Below are 26762 nucleotides of genomic sequence, written 5' to 3' on the forward strand. Positions count from 1 at the left end.
TGGAGATGGAGTTCAGGATTTCACACATGCTAGGCAAGCCTGCTCTGCCAACAGAGCTGCACTCCCTGCCTGTAATTGATGATGTTTCTAAGCAACAGACTCTCCTTCTCTGGGGATTTGGTCCACCCTCTCTGCTTCCTGTAGGCACACCCTATGGCACCAAGCCTTTCCAACCCTGGAACAGCAAACTGCAGTCGCTATCGAAGGAAACGGCCCCAGCTGAATCAGAGGGATGCTGCTGCTCTTGCCTAGTTTCAGATAACCAGACCTGGCTTTGTGAGGCAGGTCCAGGTAGAGGCACTTGCTGCCAATCCCTGGGGCCATTGACAGACGGAGAGAACCGATTCCTGCACATTGTCCTGTGACTTCATACATATGAGCATACACACATGCAACACACAAACATATAAATAAATAAATGGAATAAAAAAAGGTTATTACTTGTAAGTCAACAGTTATGAAGCGTCCCTTATTTCATATGGGTGTGTGCGTGCGCGCATTTTTTTAAGTTTAATTTTACTTTCCCCCCTTGAGATAGGGATTTATTACGTCAAATGGGTGGACCGTGGATTTACTACATAGCCCAGTTCACAATAAATTTCTCATCTTCTTCTAGAACCTCCAAAGCCTGGGATTCTAGGCATGCACCCCAAACTCAGCCACTGTTCTATGTATCTAAAACAGACCCTTGGGGCTGGAGAGATTGCTCAGTGGTTAAGAGCATTGCCTGCTCTTCCAAAGGTCCTGAGTTCAATTCCCGCCAACCACATGGTGGCTCACAACCATCTGGAATGAGGTCTGGTGCCCTCTTCTGGCCTGCAGACATACACACAGAAAGAATATTGTATACATAATAAATAAATAAAAAATAAAAAACAAACAAATAAATAAATAAATAAAATAAAAAATAAAACAGGCCCTTTTCCTTTCTGGGCTATAAAACCTGAACAGAAGCCGGGCGATGGTGGCGCACGCCTTTAACCCCAGCACTTGGGAGGCAGAGGCAGGCGGATCTCTGTGAGTTCGAGACCAGCCTGGTCTACAGAGCTAGTTCCAGGACAGGCTCCGAAGCCACAGAGAAACCCTGTCTCGAAACCCCCTCAACCCCCCCAAAAAACCCCAACCCCCCCCCAAAAAAAACCAAACCTGAACAATATCCATTCACATCTACCAAGTTATGGGCATTCTTCAGCATGATCACCTTGGCATATGACAATGAGGGGCTGGGAAAATGGCTCAGTGGTAGAGGACTTGCCTAAACTTCTCCAGTGAGGATTTCCACTAGCTTTATCTTGGGAATCTGCATTTAAAGATGTAGATTCTAAACTATACCAGAGACCTATCCAAGCTGGCCCAGGAGTAGCCTGCTTTAAATAAGAATACATAAAATTGATTGATTGATTGATTGATTGATTGATTGAGCATGCGTGCGTGAGTACTCATGTGCACGTGTGAAGGTCAAAGGTCAATTTGTGCAGTAGGTGCTTTCCTTCCACCATGTGGGTTCTGGAACTAGAACTCAGGTCCCCAGACTTGAGAGCAAGTACCTTTCCCCTGACCATCCTGCTAGGCCTCCTCAACCTCCCCCCCAACCCCTGCCAGCCTGCCCCAGCCCCCCACCAGTCCAGCCAAGCACTCCACATTTTTAACCAGGGCATCAAGGATAAGAACTTCTGCAAATCAGCAGCCCTCAAGTAATGCTTTTGACTAATGGTGCAGAAGGGATCTGCTGCTGAGAAAATTATAGCCCTTGGATCAGCTGTGATTTGTTTATTGCTTTATTTAAGAAAGTGTCTCACTAGGTAAGCAAGGCTTGCCTGGAACTTAGTATGTAGCTCAAGCTGGTCTCACACTGGCAGAGATCCTTCTGCTGTTCCTCCAAACCACTGGGCCTGCGGGCATGTGCCACCAGATCCAGCTATATTTAAATTTTTTGCACTGAGGGGATGGAACTCAGGACATTATGCCTGCTAGTTAAGATCTCAACAATTAAGCCACGCCCTCAGTCCCTCACTGGGGGATTCTAGGCAGGGCCTCTACCACTGAGCCACAGCCCAGCCCCTCACTGGGGGATTCTAGGCAGGGCCTCTACCACTGAGCCACACCCCAACCCCTCACTGGGGGATTCCAGGCAGGGGCTCTACCACTGAGTCACACCCCAGCCCCTCACTGGGGGATTCTAGGCAGGAGTTCTACCACTGAGCCACACCCCTAGCTCCTCAATGGGGGATTCTAGCCAAATGCTACAAATATAACCTCAGCTAGGGTGTTCTCAGCAAGTGTTGAGCTACACTAGCCCTGTAGCTGTTTTCTGTCTCTATTTCTCCAAAGAGTTCCATCTGTTACAAGGGACTGGGTTGCTAGATGGTTTGGAGGTCACTGTATTAGCTCATGCAGGTATGGGTCAGGTCAGTTGTCCTCTATGTAGACCTAAGAACACAAGACACTTTTGGTGAACAGTGACATGGTAGAGCTGGATGTGGACAGAGAGAATCCTCTTAAGACACAGGACTGGAAGGTCAGGAGCTAGACCGGGGCCGTCTAAAGCTTGGGTTACTCCCTTCCATTTGCGAATGACCAGAAGCCCCAGGCCCCTCAGACCAGAGCAAACAGTACTGACTGAGTAGCCTGCATCACTTGGGGAACTGGCCAGGGCTGTGACCCTGCTCCCAGCCTGAAGCTCACACGAGATGGTCGAGGCGGTCCTACTCACAGGAGTGGAGCTTGAAGAGCAGCTTGACAGTGTAGTCATAGAGGTGGCTGCAGTCCAGGATGACCTGGATCAGCGGTGCAAGGCGGCACTGCCCAGCTGTGGTCACAGACACCGAGCGGGACATGTCCAAGGAGTTGAACACTGTGGACGAAGATGGGGAGAGAGGCTGAAGTGAGGAAGAAATAGCTGCAGTAGAGCAGAATCAGCCGTCTGACATATACCAAGATTTATTCTGTGTTTCTGTCTTACTAAGAACGGAACCCAGGATTTTGTATTCTACTGTGGAATATCCTTTTACACTGTCTTTGAATATATGTCACAGTGATTGGTTTAATAAAGAAGTTGACTGGCCAATAGCTGGACAGGTAGAGGTTAGGTGGGACTGGCAAACAAAAAGAGAACACCGGGAAGAAGAGGGAAGGAGTCTGAGGAGTCACAGAGAGAAGCAAGATGAACTTGCAGAGTTGAAAAAAGGTTCCACCATATGGCAGAACATAGACAAGAAATAAGGGTGAATTTAAAAGGTAAGAGCTAGTTTAGTAATAAGCCTGAGCTATTGGCTGAGCGTTTATACTTAATAAATCTTTGTGTGGTTATTTGTGAACTGGCTGGCAGAAAAGTCCAACTACATTCTACTGTTGAGCCACCCCCAGCCTCTCACTGAAGGACTCTAGGCAGGTGCTCTACCACTGACCCACAGCACCAGTTCCTTGCTGACATATTCAAAGAACGTTCTCTACTGTTAGATGTGTCCACAGCCCCTCACTGGAGGATTTTAGCCCAGGGCTCTGCCCTTGAGCCACACCCCTAATTCCTCATTGGAAGAGTCTAGGCAAATGTTATGATCCTGGGCTGTGCCCTAGCAATTTCTGTAATTTCATGTCAAGCTAGGATCTTGCTATGTAGCGCAGGCAGGACTTAACAGCTCTATCCGCTCATCTCAGCCTCCCATGGCCTGGGGTACAGGTGCATTAACTCATGTTAACCCTATGATACCCCGAGACAGGAAAGGGTATCCCCACCAGACAGGTAAGAACATGCATCCTAAGTCACTTGAAGGTGATCACAAAGCCAAACCCATATGGTCATCGATGGGTAGAACAGGCACCTTTGCTCTTGATGGCCAGAAAGCTTGGTGTATCATGACTGAGCGAGAGAGATGCTCTGCTTTGTACTGAACCCCATGAGAAGCATGGGAAAGAAGATTTACTGGTGACCCCTGAGATCTGCTCCAAGTCTGAGCAGAAACACTCAACACATTTTCTTCCTTTCTGGATTAAGGTCTCATGTAGTCCAGGGTGGACCCGAACTCAATAAGCAGCCAATGGTGATCTTGTATTTCCGTTCTTCCTGCCTCTATCTCCTGAGTGCTGGGAGAAGTGTGTACTACCATGCATGGTTTATACAGTGCCGGGGATTTGAACCCAGGACTTCATGCATGTCCAGCAAGCATTCTTCCAATTGTGCTACAGCTTTTCCCTCAATTTCTACCCACATTTCGTCATTCTATACCCAGATACTGGATGCCTGGCTATAGGCCATCATCTCACTCCCTGGCCAGGGTGACTGCCGTCCTTGTACTGGCGTCCCACTGTCCCTGGATATGTAACATGCAACACAAGAGTTCTCTAATGTCCCCACATGTGTGGGCCTGCCCATGGGTAGGTCTGCAGAGACCCTGTAAGTGTGTTTGTCTGGTGGCTGAGAGAAAGTTACACACACAAACAGAGACAGAAAAAGATCCACCCAAATTGAACCAACCTATTTAAAAAGTAGTTTTCCTTACATAAATTAAAAGCAACTGTCATTGCAAGGCAGCCGCCAGGGCCAACTGACTTCCACAGGCTGTCTGACAAGAAATCCCAGCCGCCTCCATCTCCTTCGGGGAATGACACTTGACCCCCAGTAGCAGCTACAGCAGTGTGACTGTGGGCAAGTCTCTTAGCCTGGCTGGACCTCTCGACGCTCTTCTGTGAAGCAATATGGTTGTGCTAACCCACACACATGGCCCGACGAGAACAGTGAGGAGTCAAGAGTATCTGCACTATGCTTTTCAGCTTTGGCATTGTGGGTAAGTGTGTGTGTGTGTGTGTGTGTGTGTGTGTGTGTGTACGTGCACGCCTGTGCACGTATGGAGGTCAGAGGTCAACCTTAGGTATCCTTAGCTGTGTTTCCACTCTATTTTATTATTCTTTTGAGACACAGTTTCTCTGTGTAACAGCTCTGACTGTCCCCACTTGTAGATCAGGCTGTAGATCAAACTCATGGAGATCCACCAACCATGCCTGTTTGGTTGGTTTGGGTTTTTTTTTTTTTTTTTTTTTTTTAAAACAGGGTTATCAGGGCTGGAGAAATGGCTCAGTAGTTTAGCATGCATACTGCTCTTTCAGAGGGCCCAAGTTCAGTTCCCAGCACCCATATAAGGTAGAGTTGCTTACAACTGTCTGTAACTCTAGCTCCAGGGGATCTGATGCTCTCTTTGGCCCCTGCAAGTAACTGCACTCATGTGTACATACTCTAACACAAACACGTGTGCATACATGATTTAAAAAAGAATCTGTGTGCATGCTAGCAAGCACTTTACCATAATGAGCCGTATCCCTAGTTCAAGACAGACTGCCCTACTGCAGAGTGTTTAACTATGCAAAGATATGCTGCATTTGTTCATATTATAAACTATTTGCTTACCTATGTAAAGATGTGTTGCTGTTTTACCTTACCTGCCTAAGGCACCTGATTGGTCTAATAAAGAACTGAACAGCCCATTGGTATAGAGGAGACTTCTGGGCAGGGAGAGTAAGTAGGATAGGAATTTAGGCTCGGGAGAAGATAGAAAGAGACACCAGGGGCCATCCAGCCAGACACAGAGGAAGCAGGGAAGTAAGACATACAGAATGAATGTAAGGTTAAAAGACCTAAAGCAAAATGTAGATGACCAGACACAGGTTAAATTAAGTTAAAAGACCTAGTGAGAAAAGCCTCAGTTATGACCAAGCATTCATAATTAATAATAAGTCTCCATGTCTTTACTTGGGAGCTAGTTGGTGGCCCAAAGAAAAATCTGACTGCACTCCTCTTCTGAGCAGAAAGCATCGCCAGTGTAGCAGCTCAGCTCCAGTCATGGGCTGGCTGGAACCACGGCTGTCAGAATGGGTGAAAAAGCCTCTGAGAGCTTGGTAGCCAGGAGAGAGGGAGGCTCCTTGGGATGAGCAGAGCAACGGGTCTCCCTGTCTCGTGTGAAATAACTGACTTCAAGGCTGCGAGGAGAGAAAGGATGACGAGACAGGTCTGCTTCAACGCCCTCTGCTAAGCATTGGTAACAAACGAGGGCTCGTTTCGCTGGACATGGCAGTGCAAGCCTGTAATTCCAATGCTCAGATGGTAGAGGCAGGACGGCTGCAAGTTCGAAGCCAATGTGTGCTACAAAGGTTTTGTCTTTAACGAAACAAAAAGACCAACAAAAGGGCTGGGCCAGCTGAACCGCACAGATCAGGCTGGGAATCGGGAGAATGATCCCACGACAGCTTGGGTCAGCTAAGAGGGAAGAGACTCACCAGTTTGGAAGAGGTTCAGTTCGCACTCCAGGTAATCAAACATCTCCACCGTAAGCTGAAAACTAACACAAGAAGAAACAGAAATCAAAGTCTATAGGCCTGAGCCCCCATCCATGCCCAATTGAACGCTGAAGATGAAATCCATGACCTTGTATTTGCTAAGCAAGCGTGATAATGCTAAGCTGCATCCCCAGCACCTCACTGGGGCATTTTAGGCAAGTGTTTAGGTAAGAATTCTAACGCTGAACCACACCCTCAGTCACCAAAGCCAAGTTTTTATACATCTCAGTGCTGTCCTGCTTCCCCACCCTTAGGATTCCCATGTGAGCTCAAGGGCAATCTTGCAGGTACAGGCATATGCTCCAGCTTCCTTCCAAGCATCTATCATGAACGTTATTTAAAGACTAAGCCTCTCAAGCTTCCACCAGGGAAACGAGAGATGACAGGGCTTGGTCTGGGTTAGTGGAGACTGGGACAGAGAAATCATGTTGAAATACATATCGGTAGGACTCCAGACAGAAACAGCACTAGCGGTAAGTGGCCTTGAGACCAAGTCACCCAGGGGACTCATTCCTCACCCCAGCCCCTGTGTCGTACCTTCAGGCCCTCTTACCAATTCCAGGAACAAAAAACCAAATCACAAAGGCTTACTTCCCTATTGGGTCTGGAGCCCGATAGCCACTTACAAGTTGTTGACATCACTTTCTCCGGCTTCATCCAGCTGCCGGTCACTCATCTGGAGGTTGCCCGGGAACCTGGGATTCTGGAAGGAAGTTTGGGTGAAGGGAGATGATAAAATGAAGCACAAGAGGGCAGGGGATGCAGATAAGTGGGTGGAGTGTTGACGATGTCACTCAGGGCAGAGCGCTTGTGTGAGGGCACAACTTAGACATGGAGTGGTTCCCCTGCATGTACAAAGACCTGGGTTCGACCCTAGTACCTCAGGGGGAAAAGGGCCCCATACAGCCCAATGAGACCAGTGTAAACACAGGTTGCCTATATTAAATACATGTAGCAGGTCCTATGTCAACTATACACTTCTGAGGGAGGCAGGATCAGTCTGCATGACCTCACAAACACAGACCCTTTAATGGCTCCCAAGAGAGACCACCCACTGTCTACTACCCATCATCAGAGCTGAAGGTCCCGCTCTTTCACGAGTCCTGGAACGTTCTAAGCATGTCCTCCCAAGGTGCAATGAGAATCAGCGTGCGAGCATGTTTCGCAGGCGGTCGTCTGGGATCCCTGGGCAGTAGACACTCACTTATCACTGGTCTTTTCTGATTCCCATTCAATCTCCTCAGCCTTGGCCTCTTACCAAAGCTACTACAGTGAGCTCATGGGAATCTAGGAGAGACACATTCTCAAGTGTTTTGTTTTTTATTGTTTGTCTGCTTTGAGGCATGGTTGCTGTGGAGCAAGCTTTGCACAATTGGTTAATAAAGAGCTGACTGGCCTATAGATGGGCAGGAAGAGATTAGGTGGGAGGTCAGACTAGGAGGATGCTGGGAAGAAGGGCGGAGTCTACGGAGTTGCCAGCCAGACACAGAGGAAGCGGGAAAGAGAACAAAATGAGTTAACAAGCCATGAGCCACGTGGTAGAACTTAGATAAGAAGTCTGGGTTAATTTAAGTTGTAAGAGCTATTGGCGAGCATTTTTAATTAATATTGAGTCTCCATCATGGTTATTCAGGAACTGGCAGGCGGGAAAGAAAAGTCCACGTACACAGGCTGACCTGAAACTCACCATGTAGCTAAGGACAACTTTGAACTTCTGATCCTCCTGCCTCTCCCTCCTGAGTGCTGGAATTAGATGTGCACACTATACTAGGTTTAAGCAGTGCTGGCATGAAAACCAGGGCTTCATGCGTGCTAGGTGAGTGCCTGCCCATTTAGCTACATTTCCTTCTGGATTCAAGCAATTCTCCTGCCTCAGCTGCGGAGTTAGCCAAAACACCATGGGACATGGAAACAGATCATAGAAAGACAGGTGGCCATGCATCATGAGCTTCTAAATTCCAGACTGAAAACCTGGACATGGAGCTAGAACAAGGCGAGAACCCATTTATTTTTGCTTTATCATGTGCTATTTAGTTTATTATTTATTTTTGGCTTGTTTTGACCTGAATTTGATGCCTGGGACTACATGATAGAAAGGGAGAGTAAACTATTTTTCTCCCCTAATACTTTAATAAAGAGTACATTTTATTTATTATTTTTATCTTCCAAATGATTTTTTAAAAATGATTTATTTTTATTTTATGCATATGAGTGTTTTCCTGCAAGTATGTATATACACCATGTGTATGTGTGCTGCCCACAGAGTGTAGAAAAAACAGCCTTGGATCCCCTAGAACTGGTGTGAAGATGGCTGTGAGCTGCACTGTGGGGTGGGTGCTGGGAAATGAACCCTACTCCCTTTGAAAAGATAGCCTGCGCTCTAAACCTCTGAGCTGTCTTTCCAGCCCTGAAAGAACCGACTCTTCTAAGTTGTCCTCTCACATTACCTCCCCAAATAAATAAAAATATAATTCAAAACAAAAAGCCAAGGCGGGCTGGATTGGTGGCTCAGCAGTTAACAGCGCTTGCTGGTCTTTCTGGCACAGGAGGTGCATTAAGTTCCTAGCACCCCATGGAAGCTCACAGCTGTCTGTCTATAACCCTCCTTCTAGAGGATCTGCGCCCTCTTCTGCATGCATATGGTGCACATACATATATGTAGACAATACATACAAACTATAAATAAATCTTAATTATATACATAAGTAAAGGTTTGCCATTTTCCTCAGGAAACACCACCCACTAGATGACTTGTTATCCTATTTGTGAAATGCAGAACAAATGACTCTGCGAAAGGTCACAGGTCAAAAAGTCACCCTGGGGTCCCTGATCATCACTGTTCTATCAGCTGACTTCCCCTTAGAGTTGGGCCACAGCACTCCCACTTCTTGAGGCTCCAGACTATTCCCTAGAGTGATAATAAAGATCAAGTAGGGTCTGGAGGGAAGACTGGGGGGAGGGCTTGGAGGAGGGATGGGGCGAGGGAGCAGGTGCCATGGAGAGCGGCAGGTGCTCACTTTGGTGTGGTACTCCATCCTTGTTCTCAGCAGTTTGAGGTAGATGCTGCACAGCTGTCCGTACCCCTCGCTCAGGTGGCCCTGGGGAAGAAGAAAGCTGCATCAATACTGAGGCAGCCTTTTCCTCGGGCTACTGGTGGCTCAGTGGGTGAGAGCGCTTGATGCCAGGCCCGACAACCTGAGTCATGACCCACCCCTGGGACCCACGCGGTGAAGGGAGAGGACTGACTGCCACAGGCGAGGTGTCGCCTGTATGAGTGTTAAGTCACACACGTGCCCCCCATCCCAACACATGTAATAAATATAATTAGGGTTAGAAAGATGGTCAGAGGATAAAGGAGCTTGCCACCACGCCTGACGACCCCAGGGTCCCACATGGTAGAAGAAAGACCCTGATTCCTGCAGCCATGCTTGGTGTCAGGCATGTACCCCTCCCTTACACATACACACACACACACACACACACGCACACACGCATGCACACACAGACACACACACGTAAAAATAAAAATATAAAGGGTGCGCACCCCAGCGCTCCCACAGATATTCAAGTTCGGTTTCAAGTCCTGTGTTAAACCAGCCCTGGGAGGGAGACCCAGCAGACTCCCCTGGGGCCTTCCCAGAATTCCTAAACCTCCAGCTGAGAGCTTAATTGAGATCAATCTCTGCGGAGGCAAACACAGGTTCTCTCTGGAGGAACCTGTCTTTGTTACTGACTTCAAAGAATTGTGTTCCCAGGAAAACAGAGTAGCTCCCAAAGGAGGTGGGGGAGAAGCACAAAAAGAAAATGTGAAGAATAACTAAAATTCACTAGAAATACCAGATGGCCAAGCAGATCTTTAAGAACGGATGATAGGATTAGAAAAGCAATATATGGCATGGCTCTCATTACTATAGCTAAACTATTTGCCAGGCAGAAGACCTTGTAAAGACCTGGAGCAATGGCTAGGCAGTCCAGAGCGCACAGTGCTCGCTGCTCTAGCAGAGGACCTGAGTTCAGTTCCTCACTCACAACTGCCTGTAACTCTAGCCCCAGTAAACGCGACGCCCTCTTTTGGCCTACATCAGCACCCTGTGTGCACACAGACGAATAAAAATAAAAATATTTTTTAAAAAGCTTTTGTAAAGGAAGTCAGGTGTGGCTGTACATCTGCAAGCCCAGCACCAAGGAGGCTGAGGCAGAAGGGTCTGGAATTGAAGGCTAGCCTGGGTTACAATGTGAGACCCAATGAATCCATAAGAAAGCAAGGAATGAGATAAAAAAATAATAATAACAAGAAGGGCTGGGGATGTGGCTCAGCCTGTAAGTAGCTGCTGAGAGAGCCCAGGGGGCTGGGGCTGCATCTTCAGCACTCACAGAGTGAATTTGCAGTCCCAGTGCTAAGGAGGCAGAGACGGAGAATCCCCAGGGCTCACCGGACAACCATCTCTACCTAATCGGTGAGCCACAAGTTCAGTGAGCTCATGAATCAAAAAATGAATGTAAGGTTTGGTGTAGGGTGATGTCAGAAGCCTTTAATCCCAGCACTAGGGAGGCAGAGGTGAGAGGATCTCAGTGAGGCAAGGTCAGCTTGGTCTCCACCGTGAGTTCTAGGACAACCAGGACTACATAGAGAGACCCAGTTTCAAAAACCTAAAAAGCAAACAAAAACCAACAAGGTGAACAGCTACTATGGAGCAATGCCTGGGGCTCACTGTATGTGTGTTCGCATACAAATGCATATCCTAAGCCAGGCGGTGGTGGCGCATGCCTTTAATCCCAGCACTAGGGAGGCAGAGACAGGCGGATCTCTGTGAGTTCGAGGCCAGCCTGGTCTACAAGAGCTAGTTCCAGGACAGGAACCAAAAGCTACAGAGAAACCCTGTTTTGGAAAAAAAAAAAAAGCATATCCTACCACCTCCACCCCTCCTGTGTTCCCACTCCACCCTCCCATGGCATGCCCAACCCTCAGGAGGCTAAAGTTCTAGGCTAGCCTGGGCTATGTATGGAGACCTCAAACAAATGATAAAACTTTAATTTTTTTGATCTTATTTTATTAGGTGTATAGGTGTATTGTGGGCATAGAGGTCTGTGTATGCATGTAAGCGTGTCTGAGGAGGCCGGAAGAGGTCACTGGATCTCTGGAGTTAGAAGTAGTTGTGAGCTATCACATGGATGCTGGGAATTGAACTCTGGTCCTCAGGAAGAGCAGCCAGTGCTCTTAACTTCTGAACCACCTCTCCAGCCCCGAAACAAAGAATTGAAAGTGCAATGTATTGTGACCACAAAGGGCACAAGCACAATGACAAGTCCCTGTGAGGGACCCTAACTTCATGACATGGAATTCATGTCCCCAGGACAAGCTCTGGGGACTTGGGATTTGCCTGTAGCTTCCGACATCTTCGGCTCGCCCCGCACAGAAGCTAAACAATCAGAGATGGGCTGGCTGGTGATGTGATTTAGTTGGCAGGGTGCCTGCTTCCCCCACCACTGTATAAACTGGACGTGGCCATGCATGCCTGCAATCCCAGCACACAGGAAGGGGAGACAGGAGGATCATGAGTTCTAAGTCAGCCTTAGCGACATAGTCGATTTGGGGCTAGCCTGGATTCTTTGAGACACTGTCTGAACCAAACCAAACCAAGAAGCTAACTTGTTACATCCCATGCTCTTGATGATATGCTATGAGGATTAGGGGGTCCCCTGTGCACCCCCACACTTACCCACATCCTGCTCATGTCGCTCAATTCATTTTTGTATCTCAGAGAGTCTTTTAGCACCTAGAAAAGAAGAGAAGAACCATGAGAGAGACACGGGTGTCCAGAGGACAATCTTCCTGGGCTGAGGTGGGGAAGAAACCCATGAGAAGGGATGGCCCCACCTCCTATGGGAAATCAAAGACCAGGGCTATGGCAGCAGACAGCAGTCTCTTTTTCCACTGTGTGTGTGTGTGTGTGCGTGTGTGTGTGTGTGTGTGTGTGTGTGTGTGTGTGAGAGAGAGAGAGAGAGAGAGAGAGAGAGAGAGAGAGAGAGAGAGAGAGAGAATGGGTGCAGGGGCCACAGATAAGAGGACAACTTTCAGAAATCATTCTCTCCTTCCACCTTGGGCTCCTGGGATTATCTTGTGGCCTGTCGATTGCTCTTGATAGGGGACAGGGAGAGGTGAATGTGGTGCTTCCATATTCTATATTACAAAGAAACACGTACTTCATGCTGTTTAGCATAATCAGTACATACACAATGTTGCTGGCTTCATACAGTTGGAGTGTAACACCGCCTCCTGGCCCAGGTGCCTCTGGCACAGGCTGACACTAGCAGACACTAACCTGACCAAGCCCATCAATAAATATTTGAGCCCAGACACCCACAGAACGAGAGAAGGGTGCAAGGGATGATAATGAGAGGCACAAATATCAGAAGTAAAGTGGGATTTCTTGATCAGAAATATGGGGGATAACCCCAGCAAATGGGCAAGGCTGAACCCTGAAATGATTGACAACCTTTGTCTCCACCCCCTTCTCCCTATATAATCTGCTGGCTTAAGATGAGCTAGGAGACACGGTCTTCTCTAATTCCTGGCTCTGTTCCTGGAGCAGGAGAGATGACTCCGCAGTTAAGGGTGTTTCACAGCTCCTGCAGAGAGCGCTTGTTTCCCAATACCCACACTGGGAGGCTCACAACATCCTGGAATTCCAGCTCCAGTGGATCTGGCGCCCCCTTTTGGCCTCGTCAGGCACCTGGATGCATGTGACATACACTCACATAGACACACACATTTAAATAAAAATATATCTTTAAAGCTTCCATTCCCGTCTTTGCTCGCTGGCATCTGTCACGGGCCATGGGCGACAGGAGCGGAAATCAGTTTCCCGTTCCCTGCATGCGCCCCTGGCCTCCCCTGCTGCCCCAGGGACTCACGTTTGGATGTCCATCGCGGAGGAGTTTGTGGAAGACGTGACAGAACTTCCAGCACAGCATGGCGTTGCTGGACAGAGGCAGTCGATTAACCACGGACCAAAATGTCTGCGCCCCTTTCTCATGGTGGGTGCCCAGGATGCACGGTGAGAGGGGAGTCAGGGAAAGCAAGGGCCTGGCGCGTGGTACTGGCAAGGAGGGTGGGGCGCTGCTCACCGCTGAGACCCCACAGTTCTACACCTATGCTCTGACAATTTGGAGGCTGAGGGTATTAAAATATCTTGTTCTCTATAAGTTTCCCCGAAAAAGGAACTTTTTAAAAAATTACATTTTCATTTATTTATGTATTATAATTATGTGTATGTGCATGTGTATGTGTGGGAACTCATATACCCAGGTACATGTGTAGAAGATGGGGGGGGGCACAGCTTGTTGGAACCAGTTCCATGCGGGGGGTCTCGAGGACTGAACTCGGGTCCTCAGGCTTAACAGCAACCTCCGTTACATCTGCTGAGTCATCTTACCGCCCCTCCCTTGTCGTTTTGAGACTGGGTCAACACTGAAGTGCCCCAGCTGTCCTGGAATTAGTTTGTTAATAGAGGATGACTCTGAACTTCTGATCCTCCTAGCCCCACCTCCAGACTTCTGGGATTACAGCTACATAGAACACACCTGGTTTATGCCAGGCTGGGGCTGGCTGGGACCAAGGACCCTGGGCATGTTAGGCAAGCAGCCTCCCAGCTGAGCCACACTCCCAGCCCCCTCAACTCAGTAGCCCAGGCTGGCCTCCAACTATGACAATACCCCTGCTTCATCCTCCCAGTGGTCGAGATTAGTGTCACCATTGTCCTCAGGAATGGAAGTGTGTTGAGAGGAACAGCCCATCTAATCTGCACATGTGACTCTGGGCTAGGGGTGGCCTTGGCTGGGTAGGGCTCTTGGGGCCATTGCTACCATCTAAAACAATAATAATTTATTTATTTGTATTTTATGTCCATCGGTGTTTTGCCTGCATTTATGTCTGTGTGACGGTGTCGGATCCCTGGAATAGGAGCTGCAGACAGTTGTGAGCTGCCATGTGGGTGCTGGGAATTGAACCTGGGTCCTTTGGAAGATCAGCCAGTGCTCCTAACCCCTGAGCCATCTCTCTCCAGCGCATGGCTACCACCTTAACACGGGGTTCCCTCTTGTGATCACTGTTCACGTGGATGCCATGCGTGTGTGGGCGTGAGCGGCGCGTGCCACAGTACATGTGTGGATGTTGGAGGACAGCCGTGAAGACAGGCTTCCTTGGCCCACTGTGCTTTCTGAGAACCAGACGAAGGATGTCCGCTGTGACCAGCTTCTGCCAGCTGAGCCAGCTTAGGAGGCTTTCTCAGACATTATTACAGTGAGGGAGAGAAGCTGGGCATGGTGGCACACACCTACAATCCCTGTGGGATCGAGAGCAGGAGTATCCCAGTTCTGAGGCCAACTTGTAGGACACAATGAGGCCCTGTCTCACAACCACCACCATCAAAAACCATCAAAAAGTGGAGGCTGGGGGGAAGCTCAGCACGGAGAGCACAGCCACAGGCAGGGACATCGGGAGAGTGCAGAGTGGACATGACCAGACTGAGCTGGGCCGTGCGGGGAGAGGGGAGAATAGATGAGCTGAAAAGGCCCGGTCACCAAAACGGTGGGGTTGTATAGGGAAGGGCAGCCCAGCATCTGGGCTAGAGAAGTTTAGGGGTGGGGAGTGGGTTTGCCAGCCAGGACTAAGTAACAGGCAGGGACTGGGGGATTCTGGGAGAACCTGGTGGCCAGGTTGCTTTAGTGTGTTAATGGACCCCTCAATTAGTCATCTGTCCTGGGCTGAAGACTTAACTAACTAAATACAGAGAAAAGGTCTGGGTTGGATGGCCTCCTGGGTCCCTGGGGCCTTGCCAGGCTCTTGGGTGTCTGAGACCAGTGCTCTCTGGGTCTGTAGTTAGACCGGAAGTGGCTTCCATCGGCAGCCCTCTGTCCCAGGCAAGAGTTACTCTTCCTGTTGGCAGGCGAGAAGCCTCCTCCTGACCTCAGTTCCCAATATTTGACCCCCCTTCCAGGGTCGGCCTCCCAAGGATCACATCCAAAAGGATATTCCTGGCATGTTTTTCCTTCACAGCCACTTCCTGCGTATTAATGGCTTTATTGACGCTGACAGTCTGCAAAAACAAGATGGGGGAGGGGAAGGAGATGAAATAAATAAGCCTCTGAGAGTGGCTAAGACCCCCCCAACTTCCCACTCCTTCCTCCCCTCCCCCCCTCCAATGACCCTTGGGGTTTCTGATTGCCCTTAGACCATCCAGGGCCCTCTAGATCCTCTGCGGGTACCCCGCTTGGGGGTCAGACGGGGGGGGGGCAGAGGTGGGCAGTGCTCCCAGACCAGCTGTCCCAGGCTGTCCCAAGGGAACAGGCTTTGCTGCCTGGCATTGGCTGTGCCCAGCTGCTGCACCCGCCTGCTACTCGCTGGCTTGGCACAACAGCCTGGTAATTAGGGGGCCACACAAAGGAAGGCTTTTTCATCCCCGGGGAAACATTATTCCTCAGAGTACAAGAGGAAGAGATGCTGGTGTCGGGGAGCCACTGTGGCCTGAGACCAGCCAGCCATCCCTCGGCCATTTCCAAACCTTCCCACTGAGGGCTGGCGAGAGGGATCGGTGGGTAAAGGTGCTTGCACGGCAAGCCAGGCAACCGGGGTGCTCCTCCCAGGACCTCCAGGAAGATGGAAGGGGAGATCCCAATCCACAAGTGTTCCCCGACCTTCACGCAAGAGCTGAAGCAAGTACTTTTCCCCCAAATAATAAACCAAACAAAACTCCCCTGGCCCTCCATCCACTCTTGGTCATCTTCCAGCTCGAGGGCAAATCCTTTTTCCTTCCTTAATTACATGGAAAAACATGAAATTATTCCTTTCCTGTTGTTTTCAAAATCAAGACCCTGGTGCTAATTTTAACAGAGTCCTAGACCCGTGAATAACGTGCACAAATGGCATCATATCATGGAAGCTAGTTGGTAGCCGGGATTTCTTAAAAGGTTTATTATTTTGTAAGATTATGTGCATGTGTGTGTCTGGCTGCGGGTATGTGTACGTATGAGTGCGGACGCTAGGAGAGGCCAGGGGCATTGGGGCTAGCGCTGTGAACCACCTGATATGGGGCTCTGGGACCTGAACTCAGGCACTCTGCAAGAACAGTATATGTGCTCTCAAACCCTGAGCCACCATCCAAGCCTCTGTTGTTTGACTTCTCTAAAAAGGTTTTATTTATTTATTTATTTTATGCATTGCGGGGGTGGGGGTGGGGGGGTGGGGAAGGATGCCTGCCTGCCAACTGCCAAAATGCACGTAGGTCAGAGGCCAACTCGTGGGAGTTGATTCTTTCCTTCCACCACGTGTGACCCAGGGATCAAACAGATCACAGGCTTGGTGCAGGCACCCCCAGTCACTGGGCCCAATGCAGGCTCTGTTTAGCTAGCTGTCTGTTTATTTCCAGACACAGCTACCACCAACCATTGGGCCCTCATTCCCTGGATTATTCTGAAGCAAATCATTGCCACACTCTAGATCAAATCAATTTACCCGCCAATCACCTCTCTGAGTGCCTATGAGAAAGACTCACGGGTTCCCACTGTGAGGGAGAGGACAGTAGCTGTAAGGACAATGCCACTGGACGCACTGCTGCTGGGGCCCACAGAAAGCTCTTGAGCTGTGCAGGGGCTTGCTATAAATGAGGTGGGTTTTTTCAGTGTTGTATTTAAGGGGTCACTGCCTCCAAGCCTGGGTCCAGCACAACTGTGAAAGACCTGATCTGGCACTGGGTTTGGTGAAGAAGCTGGATCTTTGTTGCTTTTCTCATTCCTAACAAAAGCCACAGGAGGGAGAAAAGGTAGCTCATGGCTCCTAGGCTGAGGGTCCAGTCCATCATGGTGGGGAAGGCATGGTAGCTGGAGGTGGGGCAGCTGGTCACATTGTATCCACAGGCAGGAAGCAGAGAGAGATGGACGCTGGCTCTCAGCTCTCTCCCCTCCTCAACCCCAGACAGGGTTTGTCTGTGTAGCCCTGGCTATCCTGGAACTCACGCTGTAGACCAGGCTGGCCTCCAACTCACAGAGATCCACCTGCCTCTGCCTCCCAAGTGTTGGGATTAAAGGTGTGTGCTGCCACAGTGGCCACCACCACCCAGCAGCTCACTTTTTACACAGGCCAATGGGACGGTGCCGCCCACATTGAGAGTGGGTTTTCCCATCTAAATTAACTCCATTCTGAAACGCCCTCATAGACATGTGCAATAGATACTAACTCCCGAGTCAGCAAGATGGCTCAGTGGATTAAGCGTGCTTGCCACCAAGCCCCAGACCTGCACTGTAGGACAGCAATAACTCCCATAAACTGTTCTCCGATCGTCAAACGTGTGTGCACGCACCGCACTCCCACCACACATGCACAACAAATAAACGTAAAAGCCACTTGGGGCATTTATAGGTTCCCCCGACCTAGCTGTTACCCGACGTCCTCTCTTGGAGCTGGGACGCTCACAGGAGCGCATTCAGTGTTACCGGTGTACCTGGCGTACTTCCAGAAATATTCACCGGTGCGGAGGCCCCACCATGGCTCTCGGCTATAGCTCAGCTTCTGCTCACACCGCCTCTCAGGCCTCTGAGACACAAGGCGGGTCTGAGCTTTAACATTCTCCAGTTTTGGGTTTTGCTGAGACAGAGTCTCATTTATTCCAAGCTGGCCTTGAATTCACTATGTAGCAGAGAATGGCCTTGAACTTCTTATTTTCCTTCCTCTACCTCCTGAGCGCTAGGATTACCAGTGTGCCCCACTGTGCCCCATTTATTTGGTGCTTCGGATGAATGCATGACCTCACACAGACTAGGCAAGTAAGCCACCAACTAAGCTGTATCCCTAGCTCCCCTCCCCACAGTTTTGAGACAGAAGCTTACTAGTCCAGGCTGGCTTTGAACTCACAATCCTCAAGTCTTCTCAGGATTACAGATATGTGCCACCATGTCTGGTTCATGCTAGGCTCTTTGAAGCAAGCTGGCTGTGGCCAGGCTGAGAGGTGCTAGCCTGTCATCCCAGCTACTGGAGGAAGCTGAAGCACGAGGCTCCTACGTTCTAGGTGCACCTGGGCTACAGAGTGATTTAAGGCCATGCCAGGCAATATAACATCCTGTCTCAAAAGAAGGGAGTGGGGGCGCCTCAGAGGCACCCAAACCCTTGATAATTCTGGGGTAGAGGTTCCTGTTAAGACCAGTTTGCCCAGATGACGCCCTCATGCTCCATCCAACCTCACACAAACTTCTACATCTATCTATATTGCAAAGACTACATCTTGGGGCTGGTGGAAATGAATGGCTCAGCAGGAAAAAATGCTTGTCGCTAAACCTGACGACCTGGGTTCAATCCCCAGAACCCAGACTAGACTCTTGCATATCGTCCTGTGAACCCCATATGCACGCCTTGGTAAGCTTCCACCTCTCATAAATAAGCAAATGTCACTTTAAAAGACCTAAAGGCTACGTTTTTACCATTTTCTTACACTTGTCAAGCTATAGCCACGCAAGCATGAACCCGGAATTCAACCCTCAGCGCCCACATAAAATAAAGGTGTGGTGCACATTCTCATAACTCCATCATCCCATCTGGGGAGTGTGATACAGAGGCAGAGATGGCGGATTCCTAAAGTTCACTGGTCAGATGATCTCCGGGTTCAAGGGCAGACGCTATCTGGATAAAAATAAGACGGGGAACCACCTAGCAAGGCACTTTAAGTTGACTTCTGGCTTCCACATGCACACACCATTATGAACACGTCTATATATTACACATACACATATGAACATAAACACATCACACACACAACACAGATCCAGAGTAGACACTCTGGCTTCTCCTTCTATATGCCCCCAAACCTAAGGCAGGACAGGATGGGGGTCCCCAAGCCTCGACGCTACCTGCTCCCCCATACCACTCAGTTGCTGCCCAGACTCGGAGAGAAATCATTTGGTCTGGACGGATCTGGTTCTGCAGGCGGGTGCCTGTGTGAGCAGAGGGAGGGGGGACTTGCAGGGGCTTGGCGTCTCACCTCTGGAGGGGGGTCTAGGTTCGAGAACATCCTCTAAGAACACCCTGTTCTCTCTACTCCGCTGGAGTCACACGGGACCTAAGGCCAGCAGCGGCTCTCCTGAAAGAAGAGCATTGTACAACACTTCCTGGCCCAGCTGGCCCTTGTGTCCCCAGCTGGTCCCCAAGAGCCAATTATCAGCAGGCGTTGCGGAAGGGAGGCTTTCTCTTCACTTCTCTTCCTCCCTCTCTAGTCTCTCTATTTACAGGCTCCCTCCGGGCACACCAGCCTGGATGTAGCCAATAGGAAGCTTTTGGGTGTTGCTACTAGAGGGGGCAGTGGAGCTTGGGCTGGCTTGCGGGACTGACAGGGCATTGTCCAGTCACGCACACAGCTCTGGGCAGCAGCCCAGCCTTTGGGCTACCAAGGCCAGGCTAGCGTGCAAAGGTTAGCAGGGGTCGGCAGAGAGGATGTGCCTTGGGTTGGGATGCAGCCTTCAGGCAGGGGGCCAGAGGAAGACCAACTGCTGAGGCCAGAAAGAACACCCAAGAAAAGGGCAGGGAAGAGCAAGAACAGAAAGCAAAATAGAAGAAATGCAAAAAGCAGGAACTGGCATTGCAGCTCAGTGGTAGAGCCCCTGCCTAGAATCCCCCAGTGAGGGGCTGGGGTGTTGCTCAGTGGTAGAGCCCCTGCCTAGAATCCCCCAGTGAGGGGCTGGGGTAGGTCATAGCCCAGTAATAGAGTACTTGCCTAGAATCACCTGGTAGAGGATTGGGGGCTGGCTCAGTGGTACAGTGCCTGTTTTGCATACCAGAGACCCTCAGTTCAATTCTTATTACACAAAAATAAAAAAAGGGGCTGGAGAGATGGCTCAGTGGTCAAGAGCCTGGCTGCTCTTCCAGAGGACCCAAGGTCTGACTCCCAGCACCTACATGGTGGCTCACAACTGTCCAGTTCCCTCCTCTGGTCTCTGCAGGCAGCAGGCGCACACATGGTGCAAATGCAGGCAAAACACCCATATACGTAAAAAAAAAAAAAAAAAAAAAAAGCATATCCTACCACCTCCACCCCTCCTGTGTTCCCACTCCACCCTCCCATGGCATGCCCAACCCTCAGGAGGCTAAAGTTCTAGGCTAGCCTGGGCTATGTATGGAGACCTCAAACAAATGATAAAACTTTAATTTTTTTGATCTTATTTTATTAGGTGTATAGGTGTATTGTGGGCATAGAGGTCTGTGTATGCATGTAAGCGTGTCTGAGGAGGCCGGAAGAGGTCACTGGATCTCTGGAGTTAGAAGTAGTTGTGAGCTATCACATGGATGCTGGGAATTGAACTCTGGTCCTCAGGAAGAGCAGCCAGTGCTCTTAACTTCTGAACCACCTCTCCAGCCCCGAAACAAAGAATTGAAAGTGCAATGTATTGTGACCACAAAGGGCACAAGCACAATGACAAGTCCCTGTGAGGGACCCTAACTTCATGACATGGAATTCATGTCCCCAGGACAAGCTCTGGGGACTTGGGATTTGCCTGTAGCTTCCGACATCTTCGGCTCGCCCCGCACAGAAGCTAAACAATCAGAGATGGGCTGGCTGGTGATGTGATTTAGTTGGCAGGGTGCCTGCTTCCCCCACCACTGTATAAACTGGACGTGGCCATGCATGCCTGCAATCCCAGCACACAGGAAGGGGAGACAGGAGGATCATGAGTTCTAAGTCAGCCTTAGCGACATAGTCGATTTGGGGCTAGCCTGGATTCTTTGAGACACTGTCTGAACCAAACCAAACCAAGAAGCTAACTTGTTACATCCCATGCTCTTGATGATATGCTATGAGGATTAGGGGGTCCCCTGTGCACCCCCACACTTACCCACATCCTGCTCATGTCGCTCAATTCATTTTTGTATCTCAGAGAGTCTTTTAGCACCTAGAAAAGAAGAGAAGAACCATGAGAGAGACACGGGTGTCCAGAGGACAATCTTCCTGGGCTGAGGTGGGGAAGAAACCCATGAGAAGGGATGGCCCCACCTCCTATGGGAAATCAAAGACCAGGGCTATGGCAGCAGACAGCAGTCTCTTTTTCCACTGTGTGTGTGTGTGTGTGCGTGTGTGTGTGTGTGTGTGTGTGTGTGTGTGTGTGAGAGAGAGAGAGAGAGAGAGAGAGAGAGAGAGAGAGAGAGAGAGNTTTATTTATTTATTTCTTCCTTCCTTTCTTTCTGGTTTTTCAAGACAGGGTTTCTTTGTGTATCTTTGGAGCCTGTCCTGACACTCACTCTGTAGACCAGCCTGGCTCTTCCCCTTCCTGCTCTTCCATTTCATGCTTGCTCAGTAAACCCCAGGCAGGGCAAAACAGGAGCCAACTCAGTGTGAGCCATGGTAGTGGTGTGCAGTGAGACGCTCCATAAGCAGGAGGCTTCCGTACAATCCTGCGGGATGGTACCACGTACATTCAGGCCGGCTCCTCCCCCATGCAATCAATCTAATCTAGACAGGCGGAGGCTCACTTCTAGGTGACAGAATTTGCCACTGTACCATCCATCTGGAAGAGGTACCGCCATTTCGCCATCATCTTTACACTCACCTCCTCGCCAAAGCCCATCATCGCCTGCTGTGCTATGCGAAATGTCCCCTACAGGGCTTATGTGTGTAAGCTCTTGTTCCCAGCTGGGGGCACTGTTTGGGAAGGTCACGGAACCCTTAGGAAGTGAAGTCTCTTTGGAGGAAGAGGGTCAGTGGCGGCAGGCTCTGAGCCTCTATTGCTCTGGCCCACTTCCTGGGTGAGCAGCCGGGATTCTGCTCCCAACATGCCTTCCCCGCCTGCTGCCCTGATATTTCCATATGTGAGAATAAATCCTTTCTCCTTTAAGTTACTTTTGCTAAGAGTATTTGTTTGTTTGTTTGTTTTCAAGACAGGGTTTTTCTATGTAACAGTCCTGGCTGTCCTAGAACTTATTTTGTAGACCAGGCTGGCCTTGAACTTGCTGAGATCTACCCGCCTCTGCCTCCTAAGTGCTAGAGTACTTAAAAAAAAAAAAGCCAGCAACAGAAAAAGGCACCAATATGCCAAACAGCCCTCTTCCCCAGGCTAATCTGTCGGAACGCTGGTCCCCAGCTGATGAGGCTCTACTGGGAGGCGCAGAAACACTGAAGAGGAGGTCTTCCTGGAGGAAGTGGGTCACTGGGTATCAGGGGTCAGGCCTGCCTGAGGTAACGGCTGGCCCTGATTTCAGCCTGAACTCTCTGCTTCCCAGCAAACAGCTAGAGGAGTCCTGACCACAAGTTCCTGCCACTGTCAACTCAGCCACGCCTTGGCCAACGAGGTGGACCGTGTCTTCTCCAATCCTGAACCTAAATAAATCAGTCCAACCCTTAGGTTCCATGTCAGGGATTTGGTGACAGTGACAGACAACTAAGGCACAGCCCGTGATAAAGATTTCCATACTGCTGGTGGTATACCATGCCAGGGCTGGCGGGGGGGGGGGAGGAGGTGGTGGTGGTGGAGCATTCCAGATGGACCGTGCTGGGCTGCGTCTGCCCTCAAACCACTACGCTGCCCAACTGCTCTCCTCCCTAGTCCCTCTCCATGCCACGCCCACCCCATTTCCACAGCCAGTGGGAGCTCGGCTCCTCACTCCCCTGGTAAGGACCCACAGCAGCTTCGCACCCACAATCTCACCACACAAAGTGGGGGAGAGGGCTGAGATGGGCGGCACAGGAAGCCCTCGGGATCCAGCTGTATCGCCCATGGAGCTGATTCATCAGTGACCCATCTGTCCCATGACTGAGGCAGGAAGTACTTGCTGCAAGCCCAGCAACGCCAAGGCCCCACTGCTTCTCCCTCTCAAGCATCCTATGCCTTCCTAACTCTTATTCTAATTCCCTAAGAGGCACCCTTACCTCAGGACCGTATTACTGTAGGACCTGAACTCTACCTCTGCCCCATAGAGTCAGCTCTCAGTATCCCCTGGAACTGAACTCTGCTCCCCTCCTCCCTCATCTGGTCCAAGGAGGGAATACTGTACACGTCATACATTCTTTTACTTTTATCTTCTTTGTCTTGACATAGAGTCTTGCTGTGTAGTCCAGGCTAGCCTATAATCACCAAGAAGGACCGTGAACTTTTTTTGATCCTCCAAATGTCTCCACCTCCCGAGTACTGGGATTATAAATGTGCCACCACGCTTGGTTCAATGCACTCTTCAGATCAAGCCAAGAGCCATGCATGCTGGGCAAGCGCTCTATCAACTGAACCACACCCCTAGCCCCATGATCTGGAACTCTCCTCTCATCCCTGCCAAAGTTTCTCTATATAACAGTCCTGACTGTCCTGGAACTTTCTCTGTAGATCAGGCTGGCCTCGAACTCAGAGAGATCCTCCTGCCTCTGCCTCCCGAGTGCTGGCATTAAAGGCCTGCGCCACCACTACCAAGCTGTTCTGGAATTCTTGATGCTCCCGCCTCAGACCCCTAGACTAGTTGGGGTATACAGGCATGTATCACCACGCTGGATCCATAGGAGAACAATCCATACACGAGGAAAGAACTCGGCAAAAGAATGACAGGAAGCAAGAAGGAAGAGTTTGGGCAAAGAGAGAGAAACATAAAGACAGTAGCCACGTGGAGAACAGAGATTCCCCCGACACCGATGAGCATATCTTGAATTTTTTTTTTAATCAGCGCAAATTTTCTTCATAGAAAACAGGAGTTGACACTGAGCGCAAATTAAGAGATTAATTATGGACTTTACCAAAGAGACTGGCATCACAGGCCTTTAAATAGCAATCCCCGTTAGTACATTTAAAATAGGGTTGCGTTTACAGAAGTGTGATTTACACAAAACCACATCTGTTACATAAAGCTCAGAAAAAGAGCTCCTCTCCCGTGGAGCCTCTAACTATGGAGCTGGCCCAGCGGACAGTCACCTGCCTTCCTGAAGCTACTCAGTCCCACCCTCACCCAACACTAAGATTAACCCCAACCTTAGTTAAGTCCTTATGGGCCACTCTCTGTAGCCTCGGCTGGGTCTAGGCTAGGCTGGCCTTGAACTTAGAGACCCACCTGCCTCTGTCACCCCACACAATTCTTTAGCATGTGCTGAGTTTTGCTTTTTTTGAGGTACGATCATGAAACATAGAACACTCTGGGTTGAACTTACTATGTAGCCCAGGCTAGCCCTAAAATAAGGCTGGTTCCTCCTGCTTCAGTCTCCTGAGTATTGGAATGACAGGCATGTGTTACCATGCCTGACTATTCAAAGGTTTTGAGCACAGGGGTAACACAACTGGGACTTGCTTTTCTTTAAATTTGTTTTGTTTGAGATGTGACCTCACTTAGCCCAGGCTGGCCTTGAATTCAGGATGTAGTTCAGTAGTTCAGGATGACCTTGAATTCCTGAGCCTCCAAGGCATCACTATACCTGGCTTTATGCAGTGCTAGGAACGAATCCAGAGCTTTGCCTACGCCAGGCAAACACTCTAACCGAGCCACATCCCTGACCTTGGCTGCATTTTTTTTTTTAAGACAAGTCTCACTATGTAGCTCTGATCGTTTTAGAACTCACTCTGTGATTCAGGCTGGCCTCAAACTCAGAGATTCCCCCTGCCTCTGCCTCCTGAGTGCTGGGATTAAAGGCAAAGGCTATGCTGAGACTAGATTACAGGGACAAGATGAGGGTGGCAGCAGAAGTGACAAGCTTGCACTAGGGCTCACAGTTCATTTCTTCATTTACTTTTTCTTTTCAGTGCTAGAGGCTGAACCCAGGGGTTGTGCGAATGCCACTGGAATGTTGTGTGTGTGTGTGTGTGTGTGTGTGCGTGGTGTAGTGTGCATGTATGTGTGTGGCACAGCTATGCCCATCCTCAAAAACAAACACACGAGGTGGAATGATGGGAAAAGTTCGAGGCCACGGGAGCTTGTTTTCAGGTATGTTAAATCAAAGCAAGCTATCAGAGAGCCACACAATACTACAAATGAGCAAACTAGACAAGCAGTCTACCGACTGACCTACATTCCTAGCCCAGGGTTCCTTTGTTACACCTGGGGAAATGACCAAGTGGGTGCCACATAGGGAGTTAGAAGAGTCCCAGCAGGCTGGGGACCAGCAGGAAAGCACATTCCTAGAATCCCCCAGTTAGGGGTGAGGGGTGTGGCTCAGTGAGGGCACCTGACTAGTGTCCAGGCTGGATTTTGTTTGTTTGTTTGCTTTTGGTCAACTTGACACAAACTAAGAGTCATCTGAGAGGAAAGAACCACAGTTGAGAAAATGTCTCTATAAGATTGGCCTATGCAAGCCTGTGAGACATTTCCTTTTCTTTTTTTCTTATTTTAGTTTTTCGAGACAGGGTTTCTCTGTAGCTTTGGAGCCTGTCCTGGAACTAGCTTTTGTAGATCAGGCTGGCCTCAAACTCACAGACATCCACCTGCCTCTGCCTCCCGAGTGCTGGGATTAAAGGCGTGCGCCACCACCGCCTGGCTGAGACATTTTCTTCATTAGTGATCATATGGGAGGGCCCAGCACATCTTGAGTGGTGCCATGCCTGAAACAGGTGGTCCTGAGGTTCTGAAGAGCCCAGGCTGATCAAGCCAGTGAGCAGTGTCCCTCCATGAATTCTGCTTCGGTTCCTGCAGCGACAGAGTGTGGCCTGAGAGATGTAACAACTATTTCCCTCTCCAAGTAGCTTTTGTCAAGTCCAAATGGATCAAAGACCTCAACATAAAGCCAGCCACATTGAACCTTATAGAAGAGAAAGTGGGAAGTACACTTGAATGCATTGGCACAGGGAACCACTTCCTAAATAGAACCCCAGCAGCACAGACACTGAGTGAAACAATTAATAATTAGGACCTCCTGAAACTGAAAAGCTTCTGTAAAGCAAAGGACATGGTCAACAAGACAAAACAACAGCCTACAGAATGGGAAAAGATCTTCACTAACCCCACCCCACATCAGACAGAAGTCTGACCTCCAAAATATACAAAGAACTCAAGAAACTGGACACCAAAAGATCATATAATTCAATCAAAAAATGAAGTACAGACTTAGACGGAGAACTCTCAACAGAGGAATCTAAAATGGCTCAAAGGCACTTAAGGAAATGTTCAACATCCTTAGTCATCAGAAATGCAAATCAAAACAACTCTGAGATTCCATCTTATACCCATAAGAATGGCCAAGATCAAAAACACTGATGACAACTTATGCTAGAGAGGTTGTGGGGAAAAGGGAACACTTCTGCATTGCTGGTGCGAATGCAAGCTGGTACAACCCCTTTGGGTGTCAGTGTGGTGATTTCTCAGAAAATTAGGAAACAACCTTCCTCAAGACTCAGTAAACCCACTTTTGGGTATATACCCAAAGGATGTTCAATCGTGCCACAAGGACATGTGCTCAACTATGTTCATAGCAGCATTGTTTGTCATAGCCAGAACCTGG

At 49.4% G+C, this 26762-nt stretch overlaps 1 protein-coding gene across 8 annotated transcripts in view; it reads right to left on the minus strand.

Annotated features, from left to right (window-relative positions):
* The window catches only part of Hip1 (huntingtin interacting protein 1), a 122712-nt gene that overhangs the window by 32818 nt on the left and 63132 nt on the right, over nt 1-26762 (minus strand). For 6 of the 8 annotated variants that reach the window (XR_007589662.1, XR_007589664.1, XR_007589663.1 and 3 more), the window contains exons 2-8: nt 15362-15425; nt 13243-13385; nt 12048-12104; nt 9345-9425; nt 6954-7030; nt 6268-6329; nt 2714-2854 (exon numbers count right to left, since the gene is read on the minus strand). Coding sequence is in view for 5 of the 8 variants with exons in the window: in XM_050129297.1 (XP_049985254.1) it covers nt 2714-2854; nt 6268-6329; nt 6954-7030; nt 9345-9425; nt 12048-12104; nt 13243-13385; nt 15362-15425 (625 nt within the window). In the remaining 3 variants the exon portion in view is untranslated. Of the gene's footprint in view, nt 1-2713; nt 2855-6267; nt 6330-6953; nt 7031-9344; nt 9426-12047; nt 12105-13242; nt 13386-15361; nt 15426-19355; nt 19408-21201; nt 21253-26762 lie in introns of those variants that run through there. The other 2 variants (XM_050129295.1, XM_050129298.1) reach the window with 2 other exon arrangements.

This window comes from Alexandromys fortis, unplaced genomic scaffold (genome assembly GCF_014885135.2).
Source record: "Alexandromys fortis isolate MF-2015 unplaced genomic scaffold, M_Fortis_MF-2015_v1.1 scaffold_312, whole genome shotgun sequence".
Classification (NCBI taxonomy): domain Eukaryota; kingdom Metazoa; phylum Chordata; class Mammalia; order Rodentia; family Cricetidae; genus Alexandromys; species Alexandromys fortis.